This window comes from Lagenorhynchus albirostris, chromosome 14 (genome assembly GCF_949774975.1).
Source record: "Lagenorhynchus albirostris chromosome 14, mLagAlb1.1, whole genome shotgun sequence".
Lineage (NCBI taxonomy): Eukaryota > Metazoa > Chordata > Mammalia > Artiodactyla > Delphinidae > Lagenorhynchus > Lagenorhynchus albirostris.
The window spans coordinates 79,378,471-79,401,760 of record NC_083108.1 but is presented as its reverse complement, the minus strand read 5'-3'; the positions used below and the strand labels follow the sequence as shown (position 1 = coordinate 79,401,760).

The 23,290-nt window shown below is 47.3% G+C and overlaps 1 protein-coding gene across 1 annotated transcript in view; it reads left to right on the top strand.

Moving 5' to 3' along the window:
- Positions 1-23,290, top strand: part of CUX2 (cut like homeobox 2) — a 262,670-nt gene that overhangs the window by 134,298 nt on the left and 105,082 nt on the right. The window contains exon 2 of the mRNA XM_060170867.1: positions 20,392-20,502. Within this exon, the coding sequence (XP_060026850.1) occupies positions 20,392-20,502 (111 nt within the window). The remainder of the gene's footprint in view (positions 1-20,391; positions 20,503-23,290) is intronic.

The following is a 23,290-nucleotide window of genomic DNA, read 5'->3' as shown; positions in this document are numbered from 1 at the left end:
AGTAGACACTGCCAAGTAGTTTTCCCAGATATCAGCTGACACCCCACCAGTAGTCTATAAGAGGTCCGGTGCCCCACATCCTTGCTGACACTTGGTACTGTCTTTCATTTCAGCCATTCTGGTGGGTATGTAGAATTATCTCCTAGTTTAAATTTGCCTTTCCCTCATGACAGTGAGGTTGAGCATCTTCTCATGTGCTCGTTGGTATTAGGATCTCCTCTTTAGGGAGGGGCTGGTTCAAGTCTCTTGCCCATTTTTCTGTTAGGTCATTTCTCCTTTTAGGAGTTCTGGATTCTGGACACAATCCTTTATTAGGTAAATTGCACAAACCTTCTCCCACTCTGTGGCTTTGCCTGTTCACTCTTATTTCACCTGTTCTTTTTAATTCAACAGTTATCGCTTAGAAATGCAGGGGATGAAGACAGAGATTCCCATTTGGCCCATCATAGTCAACTTAGAGTGTCACAGGAAGGATCGTCCCTTGAGCTTCTTGTTCATTTACACACTCACACTCCTGTCACTGAGCTTCCTAGGTCAGGGGCTCTCCCCATGTTCATGGTGGACATTCCTCCACCACTGCCCCTCCCCACGACCCCAACTGCTCAAGCCAGGGCGTCCACTTAACCCTGACATTCCTTTGACATCTTTTCACCTCTGATGTTTTTGACCACTAGATTACTTCGTCTTTCTTGGACATCCAGAGAGCTGCCTGGCATTATTAGCAGATCCACAGATCCCTTGTATCTTCACAAAGACACACCTCTGAGGGTGGTTGATCCCAGGCCCGCAGCCTGGCGGAGTGGAGGCAGTAGAGAGGGAGGCGAGCTGCCTGTGTCCATGTGCATCTCTGTGGGAGCCTGAATTAATTCTCCATCTGCTTCACTCCTGCACTCACAGCACCTCCACAGCCCAGCACCCCAGCTTTTAATCGAACATGTGCCTTGTGAGAGAACGCACGGTGGAATTTTCCAGAAGCTACAGGATGTGTGATGATGTCATCATTCTGACAGCTAACGGAGTGTGTGCCTGTATATGCTTGTGCTTTAAAAATTTCTCAGTTTTAATTTTGAACACGGTAAATATCGATTGCTATAACCTATGTAGACAAAGCTCTTTGAGGGCCTCAGTCATTTTTAAGTGTATACAAGGGTCCTGAGACAACAAAAGTTGGAGAGCTGCTGTGTTAAATGACAAAATGAATGAGTGTGTGCTAAGGAGTTCGGACCTGGCTTACCGTTAAGGGATGGTGGTTGGAGTACAGCATCCTAGTGGCTGTGTGGAGAAGGGATTAGAGGGAGGGAAGAGAGATGCAGGAGTCCAGGAGAGAGGTGGATATGGGATTACCCAGGCCCCTGACCATTGCCTCCAAGTACCCTTTGACACAGCACAAGCATCCCAGGCATAGCCAACAACCGACTGCTCCAAGGTGTTTTCTACAGTGGAACAATTTGAAATAATTAGAACTTTACAAAATGTCTTTAAACACTCTGGTAATGGGCATGAGAAAACACTTGTGAAGTGTAATCAGTTATTAGCAGCTGATCAATTATCTTCATGGATAGCTGTTGAGGGGGGAGAGGAGAAGCAATAAGAAGCCCCTTGATTAACTAATTTGAATATCTTTGGAGAACAAATTCCGAAATTTCTTTCTATTTTCTCTCTTGCTATTGTAACAGCGCACATCTGCTGGATAAAGGCGGGATGCAAATGGTAATGAGCACTCTGCTGTGAACAGTCTCCTTGTTTGGGATCCTGGGAGGAAGGAACTGGAGGTGTGGGGGGCAGCGAGCCAGCCAGGCCTGGGGACCTCATGCTGGCTAGAGGGCAGTCGGCTCTGCCCCTCTCCTTAGGTTCTGGGGGCTGGGGGAGCTGACTCCAGTGGGCAGCGGGCACAGGCGGGTGGCACCCATCTGGGAAGCAGCACACATCCTCCTGAAGACCTTCTAGGACCAGCTTGACTGGGGCAGTCCCAGGATGGAGTGACCAGTGAGCAGAAACCTACATTCTGGAGGCTTCTGTCAGCCTCCCCAACCTCTCTGGGGGACAGGTTTGTAAGAGGTGGGGGTAATGAACTGGAATGTTATGGACCCCCTCATCTCCAGGGGTCTCACATTCCACAGGATGTCATGGACATGTCATACCATTGGCCACCCAGCTTGCTTTAACCACGAGGAAATTGTAAGGCTCTGGAGCCAGACTCCTGGCTGGAATCCAGCCCTGCCACCGCAGCTGTGTGACCTTGAGCAAATGACTTAACCTCTCTGTACCTCGATGTGCTCCTCTGTAAAAAGGAAATAATAACAACACCCGCCTCACAGTGTTGTTTTAGCACGGGGCCAGGCTCGTCATAAGTGCACTGTAGATGTAAGCCATCGTTGTTATTATTATTCTCTTCATCCCTGGTAATTAACAGGCTAGACTGGAGTTTGCAAACTGGCAGGCCAGGGTCCAAATCCCCCAGTAAATCTGTTTTGTTTGGCACAGAGTGTGTTGTTAAATTTTTTTCTGAATTTGTTGCCAACAATTAAAAATCAGGAGATTTTCAAATTAAAAATCTGGATTTGGGCTTTTCTGTAGAACCAAACCCTCCGACCCACTGAGCCCACAATCCTCTGTGGCACCAATCAGCCAGAGCTGAGTATAGCTGCCCCCTTTCTCTGGAACACTTGTTTCCCATTTGTTATGCCCCCCAGCCCTTCATTTCTTGATGTCACCCCGGCCCGCACCTGTAAGCCCTGTGAAGTCTGCTGGGAACAGGTCAGCCTCTTTCCTGATGTAGGTGCTTGAAGCACATTGAATGAACGTGCGTTCAGGTGAGTTTGACTTAATGGGGCAGGTCCATTTTGAGAAGACCCTCAACACCTAGTGGTCCTGCTACAGAGAGCACAGCAAACTCCACCCTTGGTATGTCTGCCCTTTGGGTCCCCCCTTCCCCTTTCCCCCCAATTCCTAAAGAAAGTCCTGTTCTCTGCTGTTCCCCCTCTCCCCTCACCCCTTCTGTCCTTTCCTCTTCATCCCTCTACATGAGATGTTCTGGTGACCCACACACAGGGAAATGCCCACCCTGAGCAGCCAATCTGAGGCCTGAGGCACCAGAGGAAACCACATTCTGTACCATAGTCTGTAGCTGCGGTCACCGGTCCACGTCCGTCTCAATCAGACAAGACGTTTAGTTTAAAGCTGTTCAAAAAAAGCATCTGAGACCACCTTTAAAATTCCTCCCTCCTCCTGCCCAGCAACTTTTCCCTCCCCTGACTGTTCTATCGCTTAAAAATGGCTTAACCAATTTGGGTTATTTTTAGAAAAATGCCTGGCATGTTGGCTGACAACCTGTATTCTAAGTTTCAACCTGATAGAGAAAAGACAGAGTTTATAAACCCCTAGGGGAAAAAAAAGAAACACACAAAACAGTGCTTTAGAATAGAAATCAAATAAAACTGACCATGGGTCCTGGCCAACGGAGTGTTAGGTGGCACAAGGAATGGGCACCAGCCACCAGCTTGAGGTTTCAAGGGCACAGCATGGAGTCTGTTCTTCTGAGCTCCCTCCAGCATCACTGGGAGAATTGGATGCAGCGTCCTGTGGGCTGCGAGAGGCAGGACAGAAAGACCCAGGTTCGAAGCCTGGTTTCACCATGCTGTATCCTTAAGCCAGGGAAGTACCTTCTCTGAGCCCTCAGGTTTGCCATTCGTAATATGAGGATACTCATAACCACTTCAGGTAAAATGCTGATCACAGAACCTGATACCCAGTGACTTGTCCATAAATGTTCCTTATTGTCATGATGGTCCAATGCAAAGATGAAGAGGGCTCTGAAAGGAAAGTTAGCGTGAGCTTTAAGATTTTACAAGACAGCTGAACATAGCTTTCCCCACCTCCTGATTTCTTTTCACTTTTTTTAAAACAGCTTTATTGAGGTATAATTTATGTACAATAGAATTTACCTATTATACGTGTACCCAACTGTGATTTTTAGTATTTATGGAGCTGTGCAACTATCACCACAGTCCAAATTTAGAACATTTCCATCACCCCAAAAAGATCTTCATGATTGCACTCCTAGCCCCAGGACTTCATGAATCTCCTTTCTATATCTATAGATTTGCCTTTTCTGGTCATTTCATATAAATGGGATCATACAGTATGTGGTCTTTGTGTTGACGTCTTTCATTTAGTATTATGTTTCTAAGGCTCATCCATGTTGTAACAGGTATGAGTATTTTGCTCTTTTTTATTGGTAAATAATATTCCATTGTATAGATGGACCACATTTTGCTTATCCATTCACCAGTTGACGGACATATAGATTGTTTCCTCTTTTTGGCTGTTTCCTCTTTTTGTTTGACTTGAGCACACGTGCACAAGTCTTTGTGTGAACATACACTTTCAAGTCTCTTGGGTAGAGAAGTGGAATTGCTGGGTTGTAAAGCAAACTTATGTTTAACTTTTAAGAAACTGCCGAAGTGTCTTCCAAAGTGACTACCATTTTACATTCCCACCCGCAGTGTGTGGGGGCGCCAACTGCTCCACGTCCTTGCCAGCATTTAGTCATGTCTTCCAGAGATCTGAGTATGCATTTTGGGTCCTGAGTTTCAATCAGGGTTTGGACTGCGAATTCTGGGAGCCGTTGGAGCTTGAAGAGATGAATGGCAGGTGGGGGCATGGACTCATGAGACAAAACCGCACATCTTAGATGTTCTAAAGTTAGTGCTGTCCAATAGAACGTTCTCTGATAATGTAAACGATGTATATCTGAACTGTCCAATATGGTAGCCCCTAGCACCTGCGGCTGTTGAGCACTCAAAATATGGCTCGTGAGACTGAGGAACTGAATTGGTAATTGTATTTCATTTAAATTCATTTAGATGTACTAAATTTAAAGAACCTCACAAGGCAAGTGACTACCACATTGGGCAGTGCAGTACTTGGAAGTTCAAGATCACTGCTCAGTATGTTCTAGGTCCTCAGTGAACCTTTCCAAGGATTGAGCAGAGTTCAACTCTTTTATTCCTACCTGGCTGGGATAAGCTAGGGCTTCAGGGCTGCATGTGTCCTGGAATATTGCACCTAGATAGTACATATAGTACATAGTGTCTCAAGGCCGAGAGGGAAGCACCAGAAGTTGTGCTGTGGATTTATGTCGAGGTACACTATAGGGTCAGGAGAAGAGCATGGATGGGCTCTGGAGCCAGGAGTGCCCAGGTTCAAATCCCAGCCCTGTCACTTACTGTGTCTGTGACCTAGGACAGGTGACCTGTCCTCTCAGAGCCTGTTTCCTCAACCAAAACAATGGAGTGGTAACATGACTCTTGAAGGACTCTTGTAAGGCTCAGAGAAGAATGATCATAAATCCCCTAGCATGGTGTCTGCCTCTTAGTATGGGCAAAAAAGTATCTCCTTCCTTTATTGTTATCTTTATTGTTGTTGTTATTCTGTCCAGTCCCCAGGGCTGTATAAATGCCATGTAAACCCTGACTCCACACTTTCGTCCATGAAAGATAAGGTGCTGGACTGTCAGTACCACACGGGCAGTGACCTTGTCTACTGCCACCACTGCTAGATCTTCAGCGACTGGAACAGTGCCTGGCACAGAGTAGGCACTCAAATGCATGTTTGATGAATGAATGAAGCAGTGAATGCCATCGGCATGCTGATGAGCAGGATGTAAGCAACGTGAGGTTTCCCGGAAAGAACAACAGACACTCTCCTTTAGAAAGTGTGGTTTGAAAACAACATCGGGTTCAATGTCAGCAGTGACCTGTTTTGTGTGAGGGCAGAGATGGCTTCCCCCTCCTCGAACAAGTGCTTCATCTCAACAGGAACGTGCTGCAGCACGGGCTGCTCTGCGGTCTCCAGAGGCGGGTGTGGAATGGATGAGCGCTGGCGGGGTCAGCCAGGCCGACCCACCTCCCACCACCCGCCCTGAGCCGATCTGCCTGAAGGGACCCCACTGCTGCGGTTTACACAGTGAAAATACAGCTTTAAAATGTGAATGACTTTTCATCCAAGTAATTCTCCCAGGCCCTAAAATATCAGGACGTGCTAACATGTCAGGCGTCAGTGCACCTCCCGGGGTGGTGGGAGAACACCCCAAATGGCCTTTGGGGGTGGGGGGAACACACTAGTTCCACCTCATTAATCCTGAATTTTCTCCCATTCTTGCTTTTCTCTTCTCTTTCCTCCTTATTCTCACTCTTTGTTTCCTGCCTCTAAGCCCCAAAGTAAGATATTTCCATTCTTAAGGAATTGTTATTTTTGTTTTATTTGTGTGAAGCATTTCTGGCTATCAGAGTCTCTTCATATTCATTATATTCATTTGATGTGCAGAGAAACTCAGTGAAGTGAATACTCGTTCAAAAAATGTCTATTAAGCTTCCCTCTGTACCAGGCATAGGCCCAGGTGCTGGAAATACAGAGAACAAAAGAGACACAAGTCCTGCCCTCCTGGAGCTTTTAGTTTTAGTTTGCCTTTGCAAATGCTGGTGAATGCTCTGTGGAAAAGGAGCAGGGAGGGGATGGATCTACTTTAGAGTTTGGGGTGAGGGCAGGGAGGACCCCACTAAGGAGGTGCCAGAGTTAGGGGGATGGGAAGGGATGACAGATAAAGGGAACTGCCCAGGCAAATGCCCTGAGTGGTGGGAGAGATGCTGGCATGCTGGAGGATAGAAGCCATCGGAGGGGCTGGAGTGCATTGAGTTGAGGAGAGATGTCAGCCCACATAAAACTGGAACCTTGAGCAGTGGCCACACCCTGTAGACCCCAGTGCGGGGGAGTCTGGATTCCACTCTAAGCCCATGGCAAATAAATCATGGAAGAGTTTCAAGCCAGGGAGAGGCAAGAGCTGATTCACGTTTTGAACAGCACACTCCAGCAGCTGCCTGGAAATTGGACTGTAGCAGGTAAGGGCGGGAGCTGGGAGGGAAGGAAAGAGGCCCCGGAAATAGTCCAGGCGAGGGACGATGGCAGCTTGGACGAAGGCGGAGGCAGGGGCGGTTATTATTTCTGGACAGTTAGAGATATTGAAGAGTGAGACGTGCCTGAGATTCATTTAGTATTATTATTATCCTCATGCTGCAGGTGGGGAAACTGAGGCCCAGAGAAGTGCAGTGACGTGGCCAGATCAGAGCTAGCAAGTGTAACGGAAAATTTGAACCCACGGCTGCAGAGCTGCTACCATCCCAGTGATCTGCACTGTTCCTCGGTACTTCTTCTAGGTAGCTCAGCTTGGTGTCCAATCCCCATCTCTAGCTGAGATGATGCTCACAAGCATCATACCCATTTTTCAGATCAGGAAATTGAGGCTCAGGCATTAGGATCTCCCAGCTAGAGAGTGGCAGGATCAGGATTCGAACCCAGCCCCCATTCCTAAGTCTTCATCTAGGCCCAATGCTGGGAATATGAGTATCCTGTGTCCTGGGCCTCTTTAGGCCCTGGAGAAAGAAAGTCCCTGGTCTAGGATAGGCCAGTCTGTCTGTCATTCTCGAGTTTTCTCTTAGTCAATAAGTACAGTAAGAATTGTTCTGTACAGACTGTCTGTGTGTCTGTAGATAGGGGGAAATTCAGTTATGCCTCCAAATACAGAGATGAAAGTCTCCCTGGGTCTGGGGAGAGAGCATTTGGAGAGAAAGGTCTCATCTGTGTTGTTTTGGGACATGGCCTTTTGTGGTTTGGGGGAGAGGAAAGGACACCCCTTTCTTAAAATTTTTTTTTATAATATTTTTTATAATTTATTTTTGACTGCCTTGGGTCTTCGGTGCAGTGCGCGGGCTTCTCAATGTGGTGGCTTCTCTTGTTGCGGAGCACGGGCTCTAGGCGCGGGCTTCAGTAGTTGTGGCGCACGGGCTCAGTAGTTGTGGCTCATGGACTCTAGAGCACAGGCTCAGTAGTTGTGGCGCGCAGGCTTAATTGCTGCGCGGCATGTAGGATCTTCCTGGACCAGGACTTGGACCCATGTTCCCTGCATTGGCAGGTGGATTCTCAACCACTGGACCACCAGGGAAGTCCCCCTTTTGCAGAAAGGATTAATGTCTTGTCCCTGAACTTTCCTGGTTGGGTCAGTGCCTGGCCATGTAGCATTCCTGTCCATCACTTTATTTACTGTGCCAAGAAGGCAGTCAGGGGTCCTGGGTGCAGTTTCAGGTAATTAAAGTTGGCTTCATGAGAACTTCACATTATGTGGATGATAAACATTTTAATAAAATACAGGTAAATAAAAAGGGATGTTGATTCAAAAATAAAATGTAGTCTTTCCCCTTCCTCTCCCCCATCCCTTCCCTCCCTTTCACTGGAAGTGGAAGAATTGTATATCAAGGACCTTATGCAGCTTGACGTGAAATAAGACCTGCACCCTGGATTAGACTTTTTATCAAGGTGTTGGGGACACGCTGGGACAAGGGACTCAGTCATGGGGTTGTCTGATTAGTAGGAGGCTCATAGGGACCCTCAGGTGACCCTGCCTGGGCATCCCTTATTCAATCTGGGACTCCCTCCTGGAGATGGTGTCACTCAAGCAAATGTCTTCTAACCCTAAAAAGAAGAGTCGAGGCATGTGAGTCGCAGCCAAATTAGGACTGGCTTTAAAGGAGTTACCCCTGCAGGTTAGGAACAACAGCAGAAATGGGGGGCATTTAGTTTTAACTCTAGCGCCCTTTTCCTCCTTGTCACCCCTACAAAATATTTTTCTTTAAAAAATATTTGTCTTCATACTTATAAACTAGACTCCCCAGAGCATTTATTAAACACTAATTCCTCCCATTTGTTTAGGGAGAAATTGTATCTACAAATTTCTTTAGGTCCTCTCAGTACCCCCTCAGACATCCTGGGCCTCATTTAACCAATAAAACAGTGGGCAGTGGGAGGTCTGTCACTTGCCAAAGTCAACAGCAAATTAGGAGACAAGCGATGGAGGGCCCAAGGACTCCTGGTGTGAAGCCCTCCTTCGTGTGCCCAGCTGCCCCTCATTTGAGGGCCTTCTCTCTCCCTCTTGCCCTCAGCCTCCTCTGGCTGATCCTCCCAGTTGCCAAATGGCATTAATTCCTTTCCATTGGGTCCCTAAAATCCATCACCTCTCTCTTCTGCCTGTTGCCCTCACCTTTCTCTGCCTGTGAGGCTTCCCAGAGCTGCCTGAAGCAAGTGCCCCTCTTCTGCTCAACTGTCCTCTGTGGCTCCCAGTTCCTTCTTGCCTTGGCCTCATGGCTTTCCAACCCCAATCCCCATGAGTCCCTAATACGCATCTAGGTGGTCAGCCACTCCCCAGCACAGCCCGGGTTTTCCACCCTCCACGCCCTTGCCCATGGGTCCTTCCTCCTCCGATGCCTTCCCCCAGGTGCCCGGTGCCCATATTCTTTTGTTAGCTGCAGCTCTCTCCCTGTGTGCTTCCCCCAAGACACCGTATGAGCACTTGTGTGACCGTTGTCTCCCACCACTGAGGTCCACGATGCTCCCCCACCTAACACCGAGCAGGCGCTTCCTTCCCCACCTGGATTGTGTGCCTTAGCCCTGTACGCCAGTAAATTTTTCCACAGCTTTCTGAGGTTTCCACAGAGCTTCTTGCAACACCCAGTCTCCTCCCCCACCCTAAAAAAGAGGCTACTCAGAGAAATGAATTTGAAAAAGATGTTAAAATGGCACAGACTTCAGCGTTGGTGCCATGGTTTGGAGAAGAGGGGATCAGGATTCAAGGCCCTGCTCTGCTTTTGCCTGACGGTTATCTAGGGTGAGTGGTATCATCTCTCTCAGACTGGGTTTCCCCATCTGCAGAAGGGGTTAGGAGAGGAGCTGAGCCAAGGCATGAAAAGTTGACACCACGTGGCAAGCCCTTAGCTCCTGTGATATGATGAGTAACCACCACTGTGGCCCCTAACAAGTGGCTGGCACAGAGTAGGTGCTCAATAAACACTGAAATGAGTGAACGAGTGATTCCTTGATGTGACCCCCTCCCCCTTTTTCAACAGAGGAGAGGGAAGAGCATAGAGAGGAGCTGCCCAGCCAGCTCACCCAGCTGGACCAGATGTATTAGCCCTAAGAGGTGGTACGTGGGGTCCCTGGCCCCTCATCTGACACCCACCAGAGTGGGGGCGGGGCTACTCTATTTTCCTGGTGCCTCAAGGTTTTACATCTGAGAACTCCGGAATATAAAGCAGCAATCAAGGGCAGGAGGAAGTGATCAGATGTGGCTCCCGGGTTCGTGGCGAGATAATTAGGTGTTTGATTGGCATCCTCTCTCAAGGACAGCCACCTCCAGGTCCCATCTGCAGCAGGAATTGGCTTGTTTTCCTGGCTGGTGCTTGGGGCGGGGGGGTGCCTTGGAGGTGGAGGTGCAAGTGTGGCGGAGTGGGGAGGTTTGGTGCCGGGATTGGCCAGCACGTCTTTCATTTGTTCCTTTAGTCATACATTCATTCAATCAACCAGTGTTGGCACCTACTATGTACCAAGCATCAGGGATACAGCAGTGGCCCAAACAAACAAAGCCCATGTCCTTCTGGAGCTGACATTCAAGGAGGGTGGCTAGTGGAAATGGACAATAAATAAATAGAGCAGTAACCACATAAATGTGTTGATGACAAGTGCCATTTAGAGAAATAAGCAGAGAGAGAAGAATGGGTGAGGTAGGGAGGAGGTGCTTGCTATTTTAAATAGGATGGTAGGACAGGCTTTTGTGAGAAGGTAGTGTAAGAGCTGAGACCTGGAGGAGGAAAGGAAAAGACCCATGTGGAATAAAAACAGAAACAAAAACCGAAACCCAGCATTTCAGGCAGAGGGAACAGCCAATACAAAGGCCCTGTGGTAGGAATGTCCTTGATGTGTTCAAGAGCTAGCAAAGGTCCTGTGTGGCTGGAGGAGAGTGAGTGAGGAGGGAGTAGAAGGATGTGAGGACAGAAGTAAGTCACGTGGGACCTTGACATCAAGGTGAGCACTTTGGCCTTGATGCAGAGTCAGGTGGGAGCTGTGGAAGGGTTTTGAGTAGAGGAGGGACAGGGTGTGACTTGGGTTTAACAGTATCCTGGTGGCTGTCGGGTGGGGAAGGGACTGTAGGAGGGTGAGGGCAGCAGTGTGGAGACCAGTGAGGAGGCTCCTGTGGCCACCCAAGTGGCAGCAGCAGAGAGGATGAGAAATGGTTGGATCAAGCTGACAGTATTTGCTGATGAGAGAAATGTCCCAACTGCAACCCTGGGCCTCAGCCTAGTACCAGGGCAGGGAAGGTTGCTGCCCTCGCGGGGCTCAGGGCTGGCAGTGGTCCCACCTCAATAGCCAGCCCTAGCCCCTGAGCACCCAAGCACCTCCTGCACCCTGGACCCCCTGCCAGCCACAGGCCTCTCATCCTGCCTGCACCCCTAAGAGACAAGGCATGCCATGACTTCATGTTACAGCAGTAAATCCTAGATGCAGAGAGGTCAGGGGTCTGCCCAGACTCACAGAGCCAGTAAGTAAGAACATCTGGACTCAAACCCGCTCTGCCTGCCGAATGTGGGCTCTTGGGCTGCCTCCAGCTAAAAGCAAATTGCCACTGGATTTTCTGGAAGCCAGAACTTTGGGAGCTGCTAGGAAGGCCTTGTGGACCACAATTTTGTTTTTGTTTTTGTTTTTTTTGTGGACCACAATTTTAATTGTCTGTGTGCCTTCCATGACCAAACACTGTGTGAGGGCAGGACTTGGGTCTGACTTGTTCTGGGCCACATTGTAGGCACTTAAATTATAGTTGAGTAAATGAGTGAGTGGCTGGCTGGATGGATGGATGGACAGATAGACAAAGAGATGGACAGACAGACTGATAAGGCCCAGCCACGCTCCTGATCTTCAGGCTACATGAGTCCTTGTCTGGGACAAACAGGTAAGGGAAAGGTAGCCCCATGAGCAGCCGGAGGAAAGAATGCAGAATAAAGTGTGACCTTGGCAAGTGGCTTTGTTTCTCTGCAGGTACCCTGTGTAAAATGGCACCTGCATCATAGGACCATTCATTTGCTCCCTCAGTAGATGTTTCTAGAGAATCCACTGCATGCCAAACACTGTTGGGAAAATAAAATGAACTTTTGTATGCCAGTTAACATGGACCTAGTAAGCCCTCTATGGGACAGTTATTATATTATTGTTATCACTGCACTGGGAGTCTGCTAAGAAGTTGTTGGCAGCCTCGCCCACACACCCGGGCGTCACGGTTTGGACACAGTCCTCTCAACGGGCTCTGTGACCCAAGTGTGAACTATCATCCTGGCCCAGATGATGGAATTCAATAAAGCCAGCTTGGCTGAGAACTGTTTCTCATAGGCACCGCCCCTTGCCGGGGCCCTCGGATAATTTGCCCTACATCTTGGCATCTGAAATTTACATACGGTGCCGGGAGTGATGGATGGCTCTGGTAACCCGGTCTGTCTCTCGGCCAAGGCTCAGTTATCCATCTCAGCGGGCTGCAGAGCCATCCGTCTTCTCTCCTTGCTCATGGCAGGCCAGCATGTGCCCTTCGTCCCAGGTCATCTCCCGGCCCCCTCCTAGAGCCAGCCTCTGAGGCCACTCTGAAGGCGACACTCCCATCATGGTCCACTGCATCCCCAGAAACCCTCCTCCTTGGTGTTTGCCTGGGACTCTGATGGCAAAGCCCTGAATGGCTCCATGGACCTGAGATACAGAATGGGTTGTTTGCCCCCCCCAAACAGCAAGAGGGCCCCATCTTGCTCCTGCCACAAAGGACTCCTCATGCTTATACCTACTAACAGTCATTCATTCGCAGGTGTTTTTTGAGTGCCTTTATGCATCTGGCATTTAGCTAGAACCTGTGGCTACAGCTGTGAGCAAGACAGGCGTGGGCCCCACGCATGAGGGACTGACATTCCATTGGAGGGGGTATGAGCAATGAAGATCCTAGACACTGTGCCAAACACTCTACCTACTTACAATCTGGTTCTCAAGGGTTTCCTCAGTAACACTTTGGGCACAAATTTTTATCCCCATTTTACAGACACAGAAACTAAGGTTGAGTATGTTGTCCAAGGTCACACTGCTAGTGAGGGTTTTGACATAGGTCTGTGATCCCTGAACATGGTCATTGTTCCCCAGACAAATCAGGCTCTTTCAGGGTTTCTGACACACAGCATTTATTCATTCATTTATTTGACCAACAAACATTTCTAAAGTGCCTGCTATGTAACAGGAACTGTTCTAGGCACTGAGCATAAGGAGGAAAGGACCAAAATCTCTGTCTTGCTATCATGGAGTTTTCATTCTAGTAAATAAAATATATAGTGTGTTTGATAGTGATACATGTTAAGAAGAAAACTAAAGGCAGGAACAGAGAGGCCAGGTAGGGGGCTATCACAATAATCCCATTTCCTCTGTGTGGGATGCTTAGCTTTCTTAAGCATCCCCTGACCCCAGGTCAAACATTCCCACCTTGGTGACTCTTTACCCCAGTCACAGCAAGTCACCTTGCTCTCTGCGTTCCCATGATACTTTATTCATACTTTTCATGTTGTACTTCGGCACACGGTGTTGGAATTGGCCTGTGTGTCTCCTCCACTGCACTGTGAACTCCTCAAGGACAGGGGCTATGTTGGTTAGTTTCTGTGTACCAGTACCTAACACTGTAACTAGCACAGATTTGGGGCTCAGTAGTTAGTTGGATGGATGATTAGATGGGGATGGGTGGATGGGTGATTAGATGGATGGATGATGGATTGATGACTGGTTGAGTGTGAGTGATTGGATAGATGGATGTTGGATGATCAGTTGGAAGATAGATGATCTGTTAGATAAATGGATGGATGGATGAGTGGAAAATGGATGGTTGGTTGGGTGATTGGATGGATGTTGGATAAAGAGCTTCCAGCCTGGGTAACTTACTAGGTACTGGCAACCCCTGCCCAAGTTGGGAACCACACAGTGATTTAATTAGTAGAAGCAGGTAAAACTCTTATCTCTCCCTTGCCCCATCAGTTTCCATACCCATGCAAAGGCAATTCAGGGCATATGTTAGGGTTTCACTCTTCTCCAAGTCTGCTCTGGAGGTGATGTCTTAATGCGATGGCCTTTGTCCCTTTTACCAGAATTATTTATGCCCTAACTTGTCTTATTTGGTTTCTGAGCTCTTAGAGGATATAGACTGTATCTGATTCCCTTTATCTAATGCCTAGCACACTGGAGATCATGGATGGCTGAATGTACAACATCTCTAGTTGCATCTCCCTGCAAAGAGAAAGCAGACTTCCAGGTTTGTGTTGGGGGGAGTTGGTGATTGTATTGAAAGTCATAATCACTGGTCATCCTTGTTTTCTAGACCTGGCCTGGAATCTCAACTGCCACTTCATCCATATATCCTTACAGGAGATAATATACATAAAGTGCTTAGCACATTCCATAAATACTAGCATGTGTGTGTGTGTGTGTATGGCATAAATGTTAGCCATGAGCTATTGTTTTCTGTAAGGAATGTCTGTGTAAGGTTTCATTTGGCGAAAAAGTTCTAGGCCTTTGAAAAGACAACATCTGGTGGCAAATATCAGAAGGGGATAACAGGGACACAAAGGAGATGCCCAGACTTGGAGGGGAGGGTTCAGGAATCCTTCCTGGAAGAGGGGACATTTAAGCCGAGGCACAAGGGATGAGTAAGATCAGCTGCAGAGACAGAATGAGATCATCTGAGCTGAAGGAATGAAGTCTGTTGAGCCATGGAGTTGGGAGACCCTGTTGCCTTTGGATTCCTGCAAGGCAGGAAGGTTGGTTGGGAAGGAAACAAAGATGTTCGGAACAAGGTTGGGAACAAAGGTTGGGAAGATGGAAGGGGCCCAGTGACACCTAGATAGGAAGTATGGCGATTGTCCTAGAGCAGTGGAGAGCCAGAGGTGGGTTTTGAGCAGAGGAGGGACATGTTGAGGAAGTTTCTTTCCTTTCATGAAACCCCTTCAAAATATGGGAACACCTGAGGTCCTTGCTTCCTTAACTCCTAATCCCCAGCAATCACTGCAGCGTTTTCAGAAGGTCTCTTCTCAGAAGTGGTATTAGGGAGATGTGTCTGAGTGTGAGGGTGTCTTTGGAGCTGAGAAGAGTGTGAGCACATGCTGGGGGAATTGACATGCATATGCACAATTCAGATGTGTATTTCCCCTGTAAGAACATAGCAGCTAGCTCAAAGTTTTGTACATCATTGACACTTCAGGTCAACATCATGTGTTAAATTTCTTTTAAAACTAAGTATTCTTGTACAATTCCCAATCCTTCCTGGTTGAGGAAATACAGTTGAACTGAGAATGTTCAACTTGCTCTCCCCATAGATAACCAACATTCTTCCTTCCCCACCCAAGAGCTACCTTCCCTCTGAGGAAATCCAGCCTCTTAACCAGATGTGTGGCTTGGGCAGGTCGCCTAAGCTGTTTTTGCCTTAGTTTTCTCATCTCTAAAATGGGAGACTCAGATTCAGTTAGTGTTAGCTAAAGTGTGGGACATACATACCCCCACTGTTAGGACGTGAGATGACTGTAAGTAGACCTGACATTAGAAGGGATTGACCTGTGTCAGGAGGATCAGTTATCCCTTCTCAGTGGTCATTCATTCCTTCTCATGGGAACAAGAAGAAAGTCTCTACCTTTAACACCTCTCCAGCACTTGCCAGTCTCCTTTTATAACAAAGACAAACAGCAATGCTTTGTTTTCATTGTACTTTTATTTTAAAGACTACCTTCTGTTTATGGCATAGTGTCCTCTAGCGATAAAAAGAAGTTCCTTTTCAAATGTACTTATTTAGGTTAAAAAGAGAAGGGGTTGTTATGTAAAGGTCAAGAACAGGCAAAATTTATCTAGATGCTAGGGTCAGAATGATAGTTACCTTTAAGGGGGTACTAACTAGGAGAGGGCACAAGGGAACCTTCCAAGGTGCTAGGAGTGTGAATATTCTGTGTATCTACCTGGGCAATGGTTATAAGGGTGTAAAAGTTTGAGCTTAAAATTGAACTTAAGGGCTTCCCTGGTGGCTCAGTGGTTGAGAGTTCGCCTGCCAATGCAGGGGACACGGGTTCGTGCCCCGGTCTGGGAAGATCCGGTCTGGGCCTGTGAGCCATGGCCACTGAGCCTGCGCGTCTGGAGCCTGTGCTCCGCAACGGGAAAGGCCACAACAGTGAGAGGCCCGCGTACCGCAAAAAAAAAAAAAAAAAAAAAAATTGAACTTAAAATTATACCAAAAGAAAGAAGAGTCAGTTTGAAGGTAAATATCATGGAAATAGTAATTCATGTGGAATATCAATATGGCAAAATACATGCAGAGGGGTAGTATGAATGGTTGAAGTTCAGAGAGTGATGGACTGGACAACCTTGAAAGTTCCTTCTGGCTTATATGTTCTGAGACTGTGAGTGCCTTGGAAGTTCCAAGGTTGCCCAGCAAGCTGATGGCAGACGCTCTCAGAGCTAGGGCCACTCCCCGGGCAGTGGGCATTTCCCGTGGGCAAGCAGTGGGGCTGTAGGTCCCATCAGAAGAGCTCTTCTTCCCTGCCCCAGCCTCTTCCTGCTGCTCCTAGCCCTGGCTGCAGCTCAGTCCCAGCTTCCTTTCTCTCTGCACGCTGGCCCGAGCCTCAGCTGCATCTATCATCTGCTTCAAGCTCATTAAAATTATTTCTTTTTTAGTTGCAAATGGGCTGTTTATGATGATCATTATTTGAATGGTCTGCGGCGGGCTCCGGGCTGTCTGTCTGCTGCTGATGGCCAGTTAATCAGATGAGTCTTCTCCCTGCCTGGGCCTGGCCCAAAGTCTGGGGCTGTGTTAATCATGGCCCCCCTAGGGCTGGGGGCTGGGGGCCAGGTGGGAGAGGATCCCAAGTTCTGCTTGATCATCAAAGAGGCCCTGCTAGCTGTGTATGTGCATGGGGGTTCAGACACTTATTTCTAAAACTCAGCTTCAGACTGGTGCTGGTTTATGTTTGTGAGAGTTTTTTATATTCCTTCAAAATAAATACAGTGCTGTGAGCTTTTTTATTTTAAATATGTTTATTTTAAAAGACATGTCAATTCTGTCATTGGCTGTCTTGCTCTGTTAATGTTCAAATAGCCTGTCTTCTAGGGTGGGAGGGAGTGGTTTTTAATGTCTTTGCCTGATAGAGTAAAACTTGTCAGTACTCTGTCATCCTTTTATTGGTGGGGCGGGGGGTGTGAGATTTTTACTGACCTGTGAAATCCTGAACTCTTAGAATCACTGATCTAGTGGGGTGTTCCTTGAGCTCTCAGCGTATCTAAATTAGTATCAGCCAACATGTTTTGAACACTTAGTACTGTGCTTGATGCTTTACACATTTATAACATTTAAAACAAGCTCCCTGAACATCCCCCAGCTAGTGGGGAAGTGGAGCAGAAACCCTGTGACGAGCAGGGCATTACAATTTTGCCTTTATAATCCACCAAGGAGATAATTCACAGCTGAATTATTAGGACTGTAATTCATTTCTTAGTCCCTGCTTGAATTACCTTACAAACATATTAATGTGCTCGTCACATGAGATGATGTATATGAGGAGCTTAGCATGGTGCCTGGTACGTGTAAGCACCCAATACATGGTAGTTATGATTATTTACTATTATTGTTGTTGACGTGTTAGTGTACTAACCATAGAAATGTGGCAAGAATTCAGAGTTGAAGGATGAGTATAGATGTAAGGCAGAGGTAAGAAGAGCATGGACATCAGTCATGATGTCCGTCGTCTGCTCCTCTAGGGATGAACAGGAAAGACGGCAAGAGCTGGGCTTCTGTGGGGCTGGGGTTGGGAGCCTGCTGATGTTCCCCCATCTGGTCTCACCTCTGCTCTGTCTACAGTGTGGATGCAGCAGACAGATTTGTACCCACCAGCAGCCTGAGAGGTTAGGATGGAGGGAGCCAGTGCAGTCGCATGGCATCGTTGCCTGGTACAGCACATCAGACAGTTAGACTTAACCTGCTCTGAGATTTCCTTTTGGAACTTGGGTTTGATGTTTTAAATAAGGAGTCGGGCTTCCCTGGTGGCGCAGTGGTTGAGAGTCTGCCTGCCGATGCAGGGGACACGGGTTCGTGCCCCGGTCCAGGAAGATCCCACATGCCGCGGAGCGGCTGGGCCCGTGAGCCATGGCCGCTGAGCCTGCGCGTCCGGAGCCTGTGCTCCGCAACAGGGGAGGCCACAACAGTGAGAGGCCCGCGTACCACAGTCAATCAATCAATCAATCAATAGTCAAAGTTCAGCCCCCACCAGGTTGCTGGGATGCTGGGAGAGGCAGTATCCCAGAGATAAGAACATTGTGTCAGATATATGATCATTCAAAACCGTGTGATGTTAACGCAAGTCCCAGTTCTGTTTGTCCTGTAGCCATGTAAAAATCAACTCTTTATCTTCAAGACGGATGAGAAAAACTAAGAAAAACTGTGAGCACTCTGCCACAACTCAAATTGACCATGACACTCCAGTTACTTCTCTCCTGCCAAGTGAGGTTCTGTCCACCTGGCTGCCCCACATAGTTGGTTTTTGTCTGCCTTAGGTCAGTCCCATTGCTGCTACCACAGATCTCTCCCTAGTCACTTGATATTTTGGTCACGGTCAATTGTGGTTTCTTTATTGGAAACTACAATTATTTTTAAATGATGATAAACCAGAAGTCTCCTTATTTTCTCTGTCACCTTGGCAGACTGTCAGAAATTGTTTCTGTTTCTCTCTCTTCTCTCCCATGACACCTTGTTCCTTACCTGGCTCAAAAATTCAATGGGACGTTTGGACTGGAAGCCCCTGCACCTTGGAGTTGGTGTACCCAGTGCTGTGGCATAGCATTGATATCAGCACCTTGGAGAGCACCACATTTCCAAGTCTCTTGCCCCTCTATTTTAATGGCTACTTTCTTGCCTCGATTTTCCTCCCTTCTAGTCTTATGATTCTCCAAAGAGGTTAGACATTTCTCCAGAAATAGAAATTCCTTCCCCGATTCTCCCAAAGGCTCCATAGGCAGAGACACTTACCCTGGGTTTGGGGTATGCGCTCCAGCCTTCAATGGGCGCGAGGTTTATGGTGCTACGGTGAACTGCTGTTGAGCAGATTTACCGACTCTCAGACATGATATAAGACGATTACCATGCATTTCGTCTCTTAGAGGGAAAAGGATTTGCAGCGGGTTAATAGTACTTTTATTTCATTATCTAATAGTAAAAGTGTTTCATTGTGTGTGCAAGATGAATGCGCATTAGCAATGACAAATGAGGTCTTTCAGCACGGTGCCGGGCCTCATCATACATATGTTAGATTAAAGAGTTCACCCTAGAAGTACACTCTTGCATCTGCTTGTGTGTTTTTAATAAATCTGATTGCAGAAATTTATTGCATCACTGGATTTAGGAAATTATGGGGCTTGATTGCTGCAGATATAATCGGGTGATATATACAGAAATGCTCCTCTAGTTATCGTCCAGAAAAAAAGCCCATCTCGGGATGGTGCAAGAAAGCAGCAGACCACATAAACAGAGCATTTCTTGAATTATGCAAATGAAATCCATGACAACTCATGGTGAATTATTCTCCCCTCGTGAAACCGCCACTGTTAAAGTGAAGAAAGCTGCGAGAGGGGTGATCAAATATACATGTACAACCAGCAGACATTGTCTGTCATGTGTGAGCTGGAGCGTCCCCCACTTCCATCTCTCACTCTCTTTTTTTCCCCTCCTTGGTTCGTCCTGTAAAAACCTGGTCTGAAACCTTCATTGCACATAAGCAGGCAAGGCTGCTTCCAATCCTTTTCTTCTGAATCCAGGAGTCTTCAATGAAATATTTCTTATACTTGAAGTGAACCTTAGATAATTTACTGCAGGATACACAAAAGGTCATCTTGCTTCTTATTGGCACCTTCATTTTTCCAAAATCTACAGAAATTAAAAAGCCATCTATATCTTAAAAGGCGTATTTATGAACCCTTAAGTGTAAGTCATAGTTGGAACAGTTCCCACCTCTGATATATGAAAGCTGTCGACAGCACTTTCTTACACTATAATATGCCCATACAATATGCCGCACTTTACTATTTTGACACCGTTTGGAGATGTTTTCTACAGTTACTGACAAGCTTATGCCATCACTCCCTTGGAAATTTAAGAGGTGGGGCAGAGGCGTAGGGGAGAAATGAAAAAAAACAGCTCCACCCAACTTTATGGGAGATTATTGATCTGGCCTGACTTCTGACAAGCAAAAAAAGCTGTCCTGGATTTTTTTCGGTTGCATCCCCAGTTTCGTAAATTATTCATTTGTGCCAGGAGTCAATATCCTGTCTTTTCTCAGCTTTTTTGTAAGTTAAGGAAACTTGTTTGGAATGCTGTTTTGTACGATGATTAAAAAGGAAAAGGAGGAAAAAAATCTTTTTCTTTTCTCTCTCCCTCTCTCTCTTTTTTTTTTCTTTTTTTTTTTTTTATTGTTCCAGAAGGAGCTTAATTCCGTCGCTTCCGAGCTGTCTGCACGGCAGGAGGAGAGTGAACATTCTCATAAACATTTAATTGAACTCCGCCGGGAATTTAAGAAAAATGTACCTGAGGTACAGTATAGTTGCTATTATAGAATTAACTCAGTAGGAATGCAGATTTTTCTCTGTTCAAACTGTATTTTGAAAACTATAGACATAAGTGACTAACAAGAAAAGAAGCTAATTAGCCACGAAGAAAAATTACAACCCTCAACCTTTCTGTGTTTCTCAGTATAGCGGTGCTCACTGGTGCTGTCTAGAATAAAAGCAGGACGCTTCTCCATGGAAGTCATTGTTTTTGAGGGCTCTATACCACATCCATTTTTCCCTCACATTAATGTCTAAGTCAAATGCTTGGCCTTGATGGCAAAGACAATTTGTCTAGAGTTCCTGATTTTATTTTGCTTTCCCATTGGCGTCCGGGAAATGATGGCTGTAGACTGTCTCACCCTCTCTGGTCCTTCCCTTGATCTCCATGTCTGAAACTGTCTCCCCCACCTGCCCATAAACGTGCCACATTCTCCCCGTTCACCTCCTCCTTTGCAACTCCAGCCACCAGCGTTGTCCTTCCCAGCTGCCATGAGGGTGGTCCAGGTAATGGCCAGCCCCTGCAATGTAAGAGTCCCCCAGGGGAAGAGACGAGAATGGACACGTTTCTTTCTTCACAAAGGTGAATGTGTGAATTTTTTTTCCTCCTCTGTCAGGCCCCCTGTTGCTTCTCAAAATTTTTTTTTTTAGTGATGGAAGTAAACACAAATAGGAAAAAGAAAACCTTCTGACTCCATATAATGTTGGCAGGGATGTGACACATCAGAGCCATGACAGGAAACAGATACCCCGCCCATTCCCAAAGCCTGCTGTGCTTCTCTGTGCTCAGCAGAGGGTTGAGCTCTCTGTCCCAGGCTGCTCAGGTGGCCTGGATCTTGGAGGAGGGCCAGACAGGGTCTGCCATTCTAGAGGTATCAGACCTAGACATGTTGATTCCACTCTGCCTGTTGGAATCACCTAGGAGTCCTGTTGCCATCTTACTGATGGAGACCATGGAAGGATGGAGAAGAAGCAAGCCCACCCAGGAATCAGGCCACATAAGTGCAGAGGGGTCAGTCTCTTAGCTGTGAAGTCCTCCTCACACCAGTCATAAATATCTTTGGTTCTTCAAGGCAAGAGTGGGAAGTAGGATCTAGTTAGAACTTGTCCATGGAGCAAGTCTGGGAGGAATCAGGTTTGGGAGCTGAGAGAGAGTGCACTTGTAGAAGGGGCGGGAATCTCAGGTCTGAGCGTGTCTCCCATGTTATGGCTTTAGAAAGGCCAAGTTACATCCTGGGTTTGACTGGGAGCTAAGAAAGCATAGGGAGATTCTGAGCATCCTTCCCTTCCCTTTTAGAACAGAGAACAGCTTGGTCTTTAAACCAGTTTTTCTGCCCAGAAGGAGAGAACCAAAAGCCTTGCCTCTGACTCTCCCATCTCTGGGAAGCGGAGATGAAACGGCCACAGATCTTCACAGCCCACCATTTTGTCCTCCTTCCCCCAGGCGACGTGGGAGCCCCCAGGTGATGAGGGAAATCCAGGCCAGGTTTTAAGCCTCTGAGTTCGGCTTACATAATTTTAATACTGCATAATTATGCAATTATGTAATTAGAAGGAATAAGTTTCCATTCCTATTATAGTCGCGCCTCTGAAAATTCTCATTTTTGGAACTAGCCTCTCCTGATGGGGGAGAGTCATGCCAAGACTTTATTTAAGAACATCATCTGGCTGGTGCCCAGCTCACCTCCTGCTGATGCCTTTGCTCAGTTTCCCCCAGGAGTTAAGCAGACAGGGCAGTGGGCTTCTAGAAATGGCTGGCATTGGCCCAAAATCCCACCCACCCCGCCGTGGGTCTCAGATTTGAATCCCCTAAATTCACTTGAGTGTGGGGTTGTGAACAGAGCCTGTTTGGGGAGTCTGTTGACCTGCATTGAAATCCCAACTGTGCCACTCACTTGCTTTGGGACCTTGAACAAGGCAGCCCCTCTCGGGGCCTCTGTGTCCCTTTCTGTAAATTCAGGGGACTGGAGATGGTTTTTGAGCCCCTTCCAACACCAGCATTTCCCGAACCCAGACCAGAGGTTTCCTGTTGATGTGCTTTATTTGGTCTGTAAAGGTCTTTCAAATTTTACAGTAAGTTGTCAATGTTTAGCATCTCTGATTTCACCCCGAAGCTTGGATTTCCGATATCTTTTGAGACTGTTTGGTAGATCTGGCCACGGGGATGCTCCATGCCCAGTGGCAGTCACCAGAAACAGTCGAGCAGCTGCCGCTCACGTTACCAAGATGCTGTGCTCCCCTGAGATTTGCCATGGGGCAGCCTGTCTCCCTCCTGTCCACTTCCTGCAGCCTCTGTGGGCATTTGAGTTTACAACCCACAATCTAGGTTTTCTTAAGTTTCGTTTTCTGCGCTCAGCCCGTGCACTCACGGTTCCTTATGATCAAATAAATCCACTAGGTTCACACGCACTCCCTACGTCCCTCCTGAAGATCCCCTGCATACATCAGTATATCAGTGGCTCTGAGAAGCCCTGGGGGCCACAAATCAGTGAGGAAAGCATAGCCAGGACCCAGAAGAAGGATTTTTTCCAGGGCCAGGAGCACCACAATCCTATTTCATAGTTAAGGGATTTTATTCTTCAGCTGAAATATGTATTCTTCAGCTCATCTCTTCCTTTCCTGTTTCTGTCTGCTACCCCCTCCCTCTCCATTCTCTCCAGCTCCCCTCAGCTCCTCCTCCCAAGGGGGTCTCTTGTGGGCCATAGAAGCCAGTGGTTAGGGGAGTCACCAGTGGGTCTCAGAGGAAACTGGAGCATTTATGGTTGAGATCTTG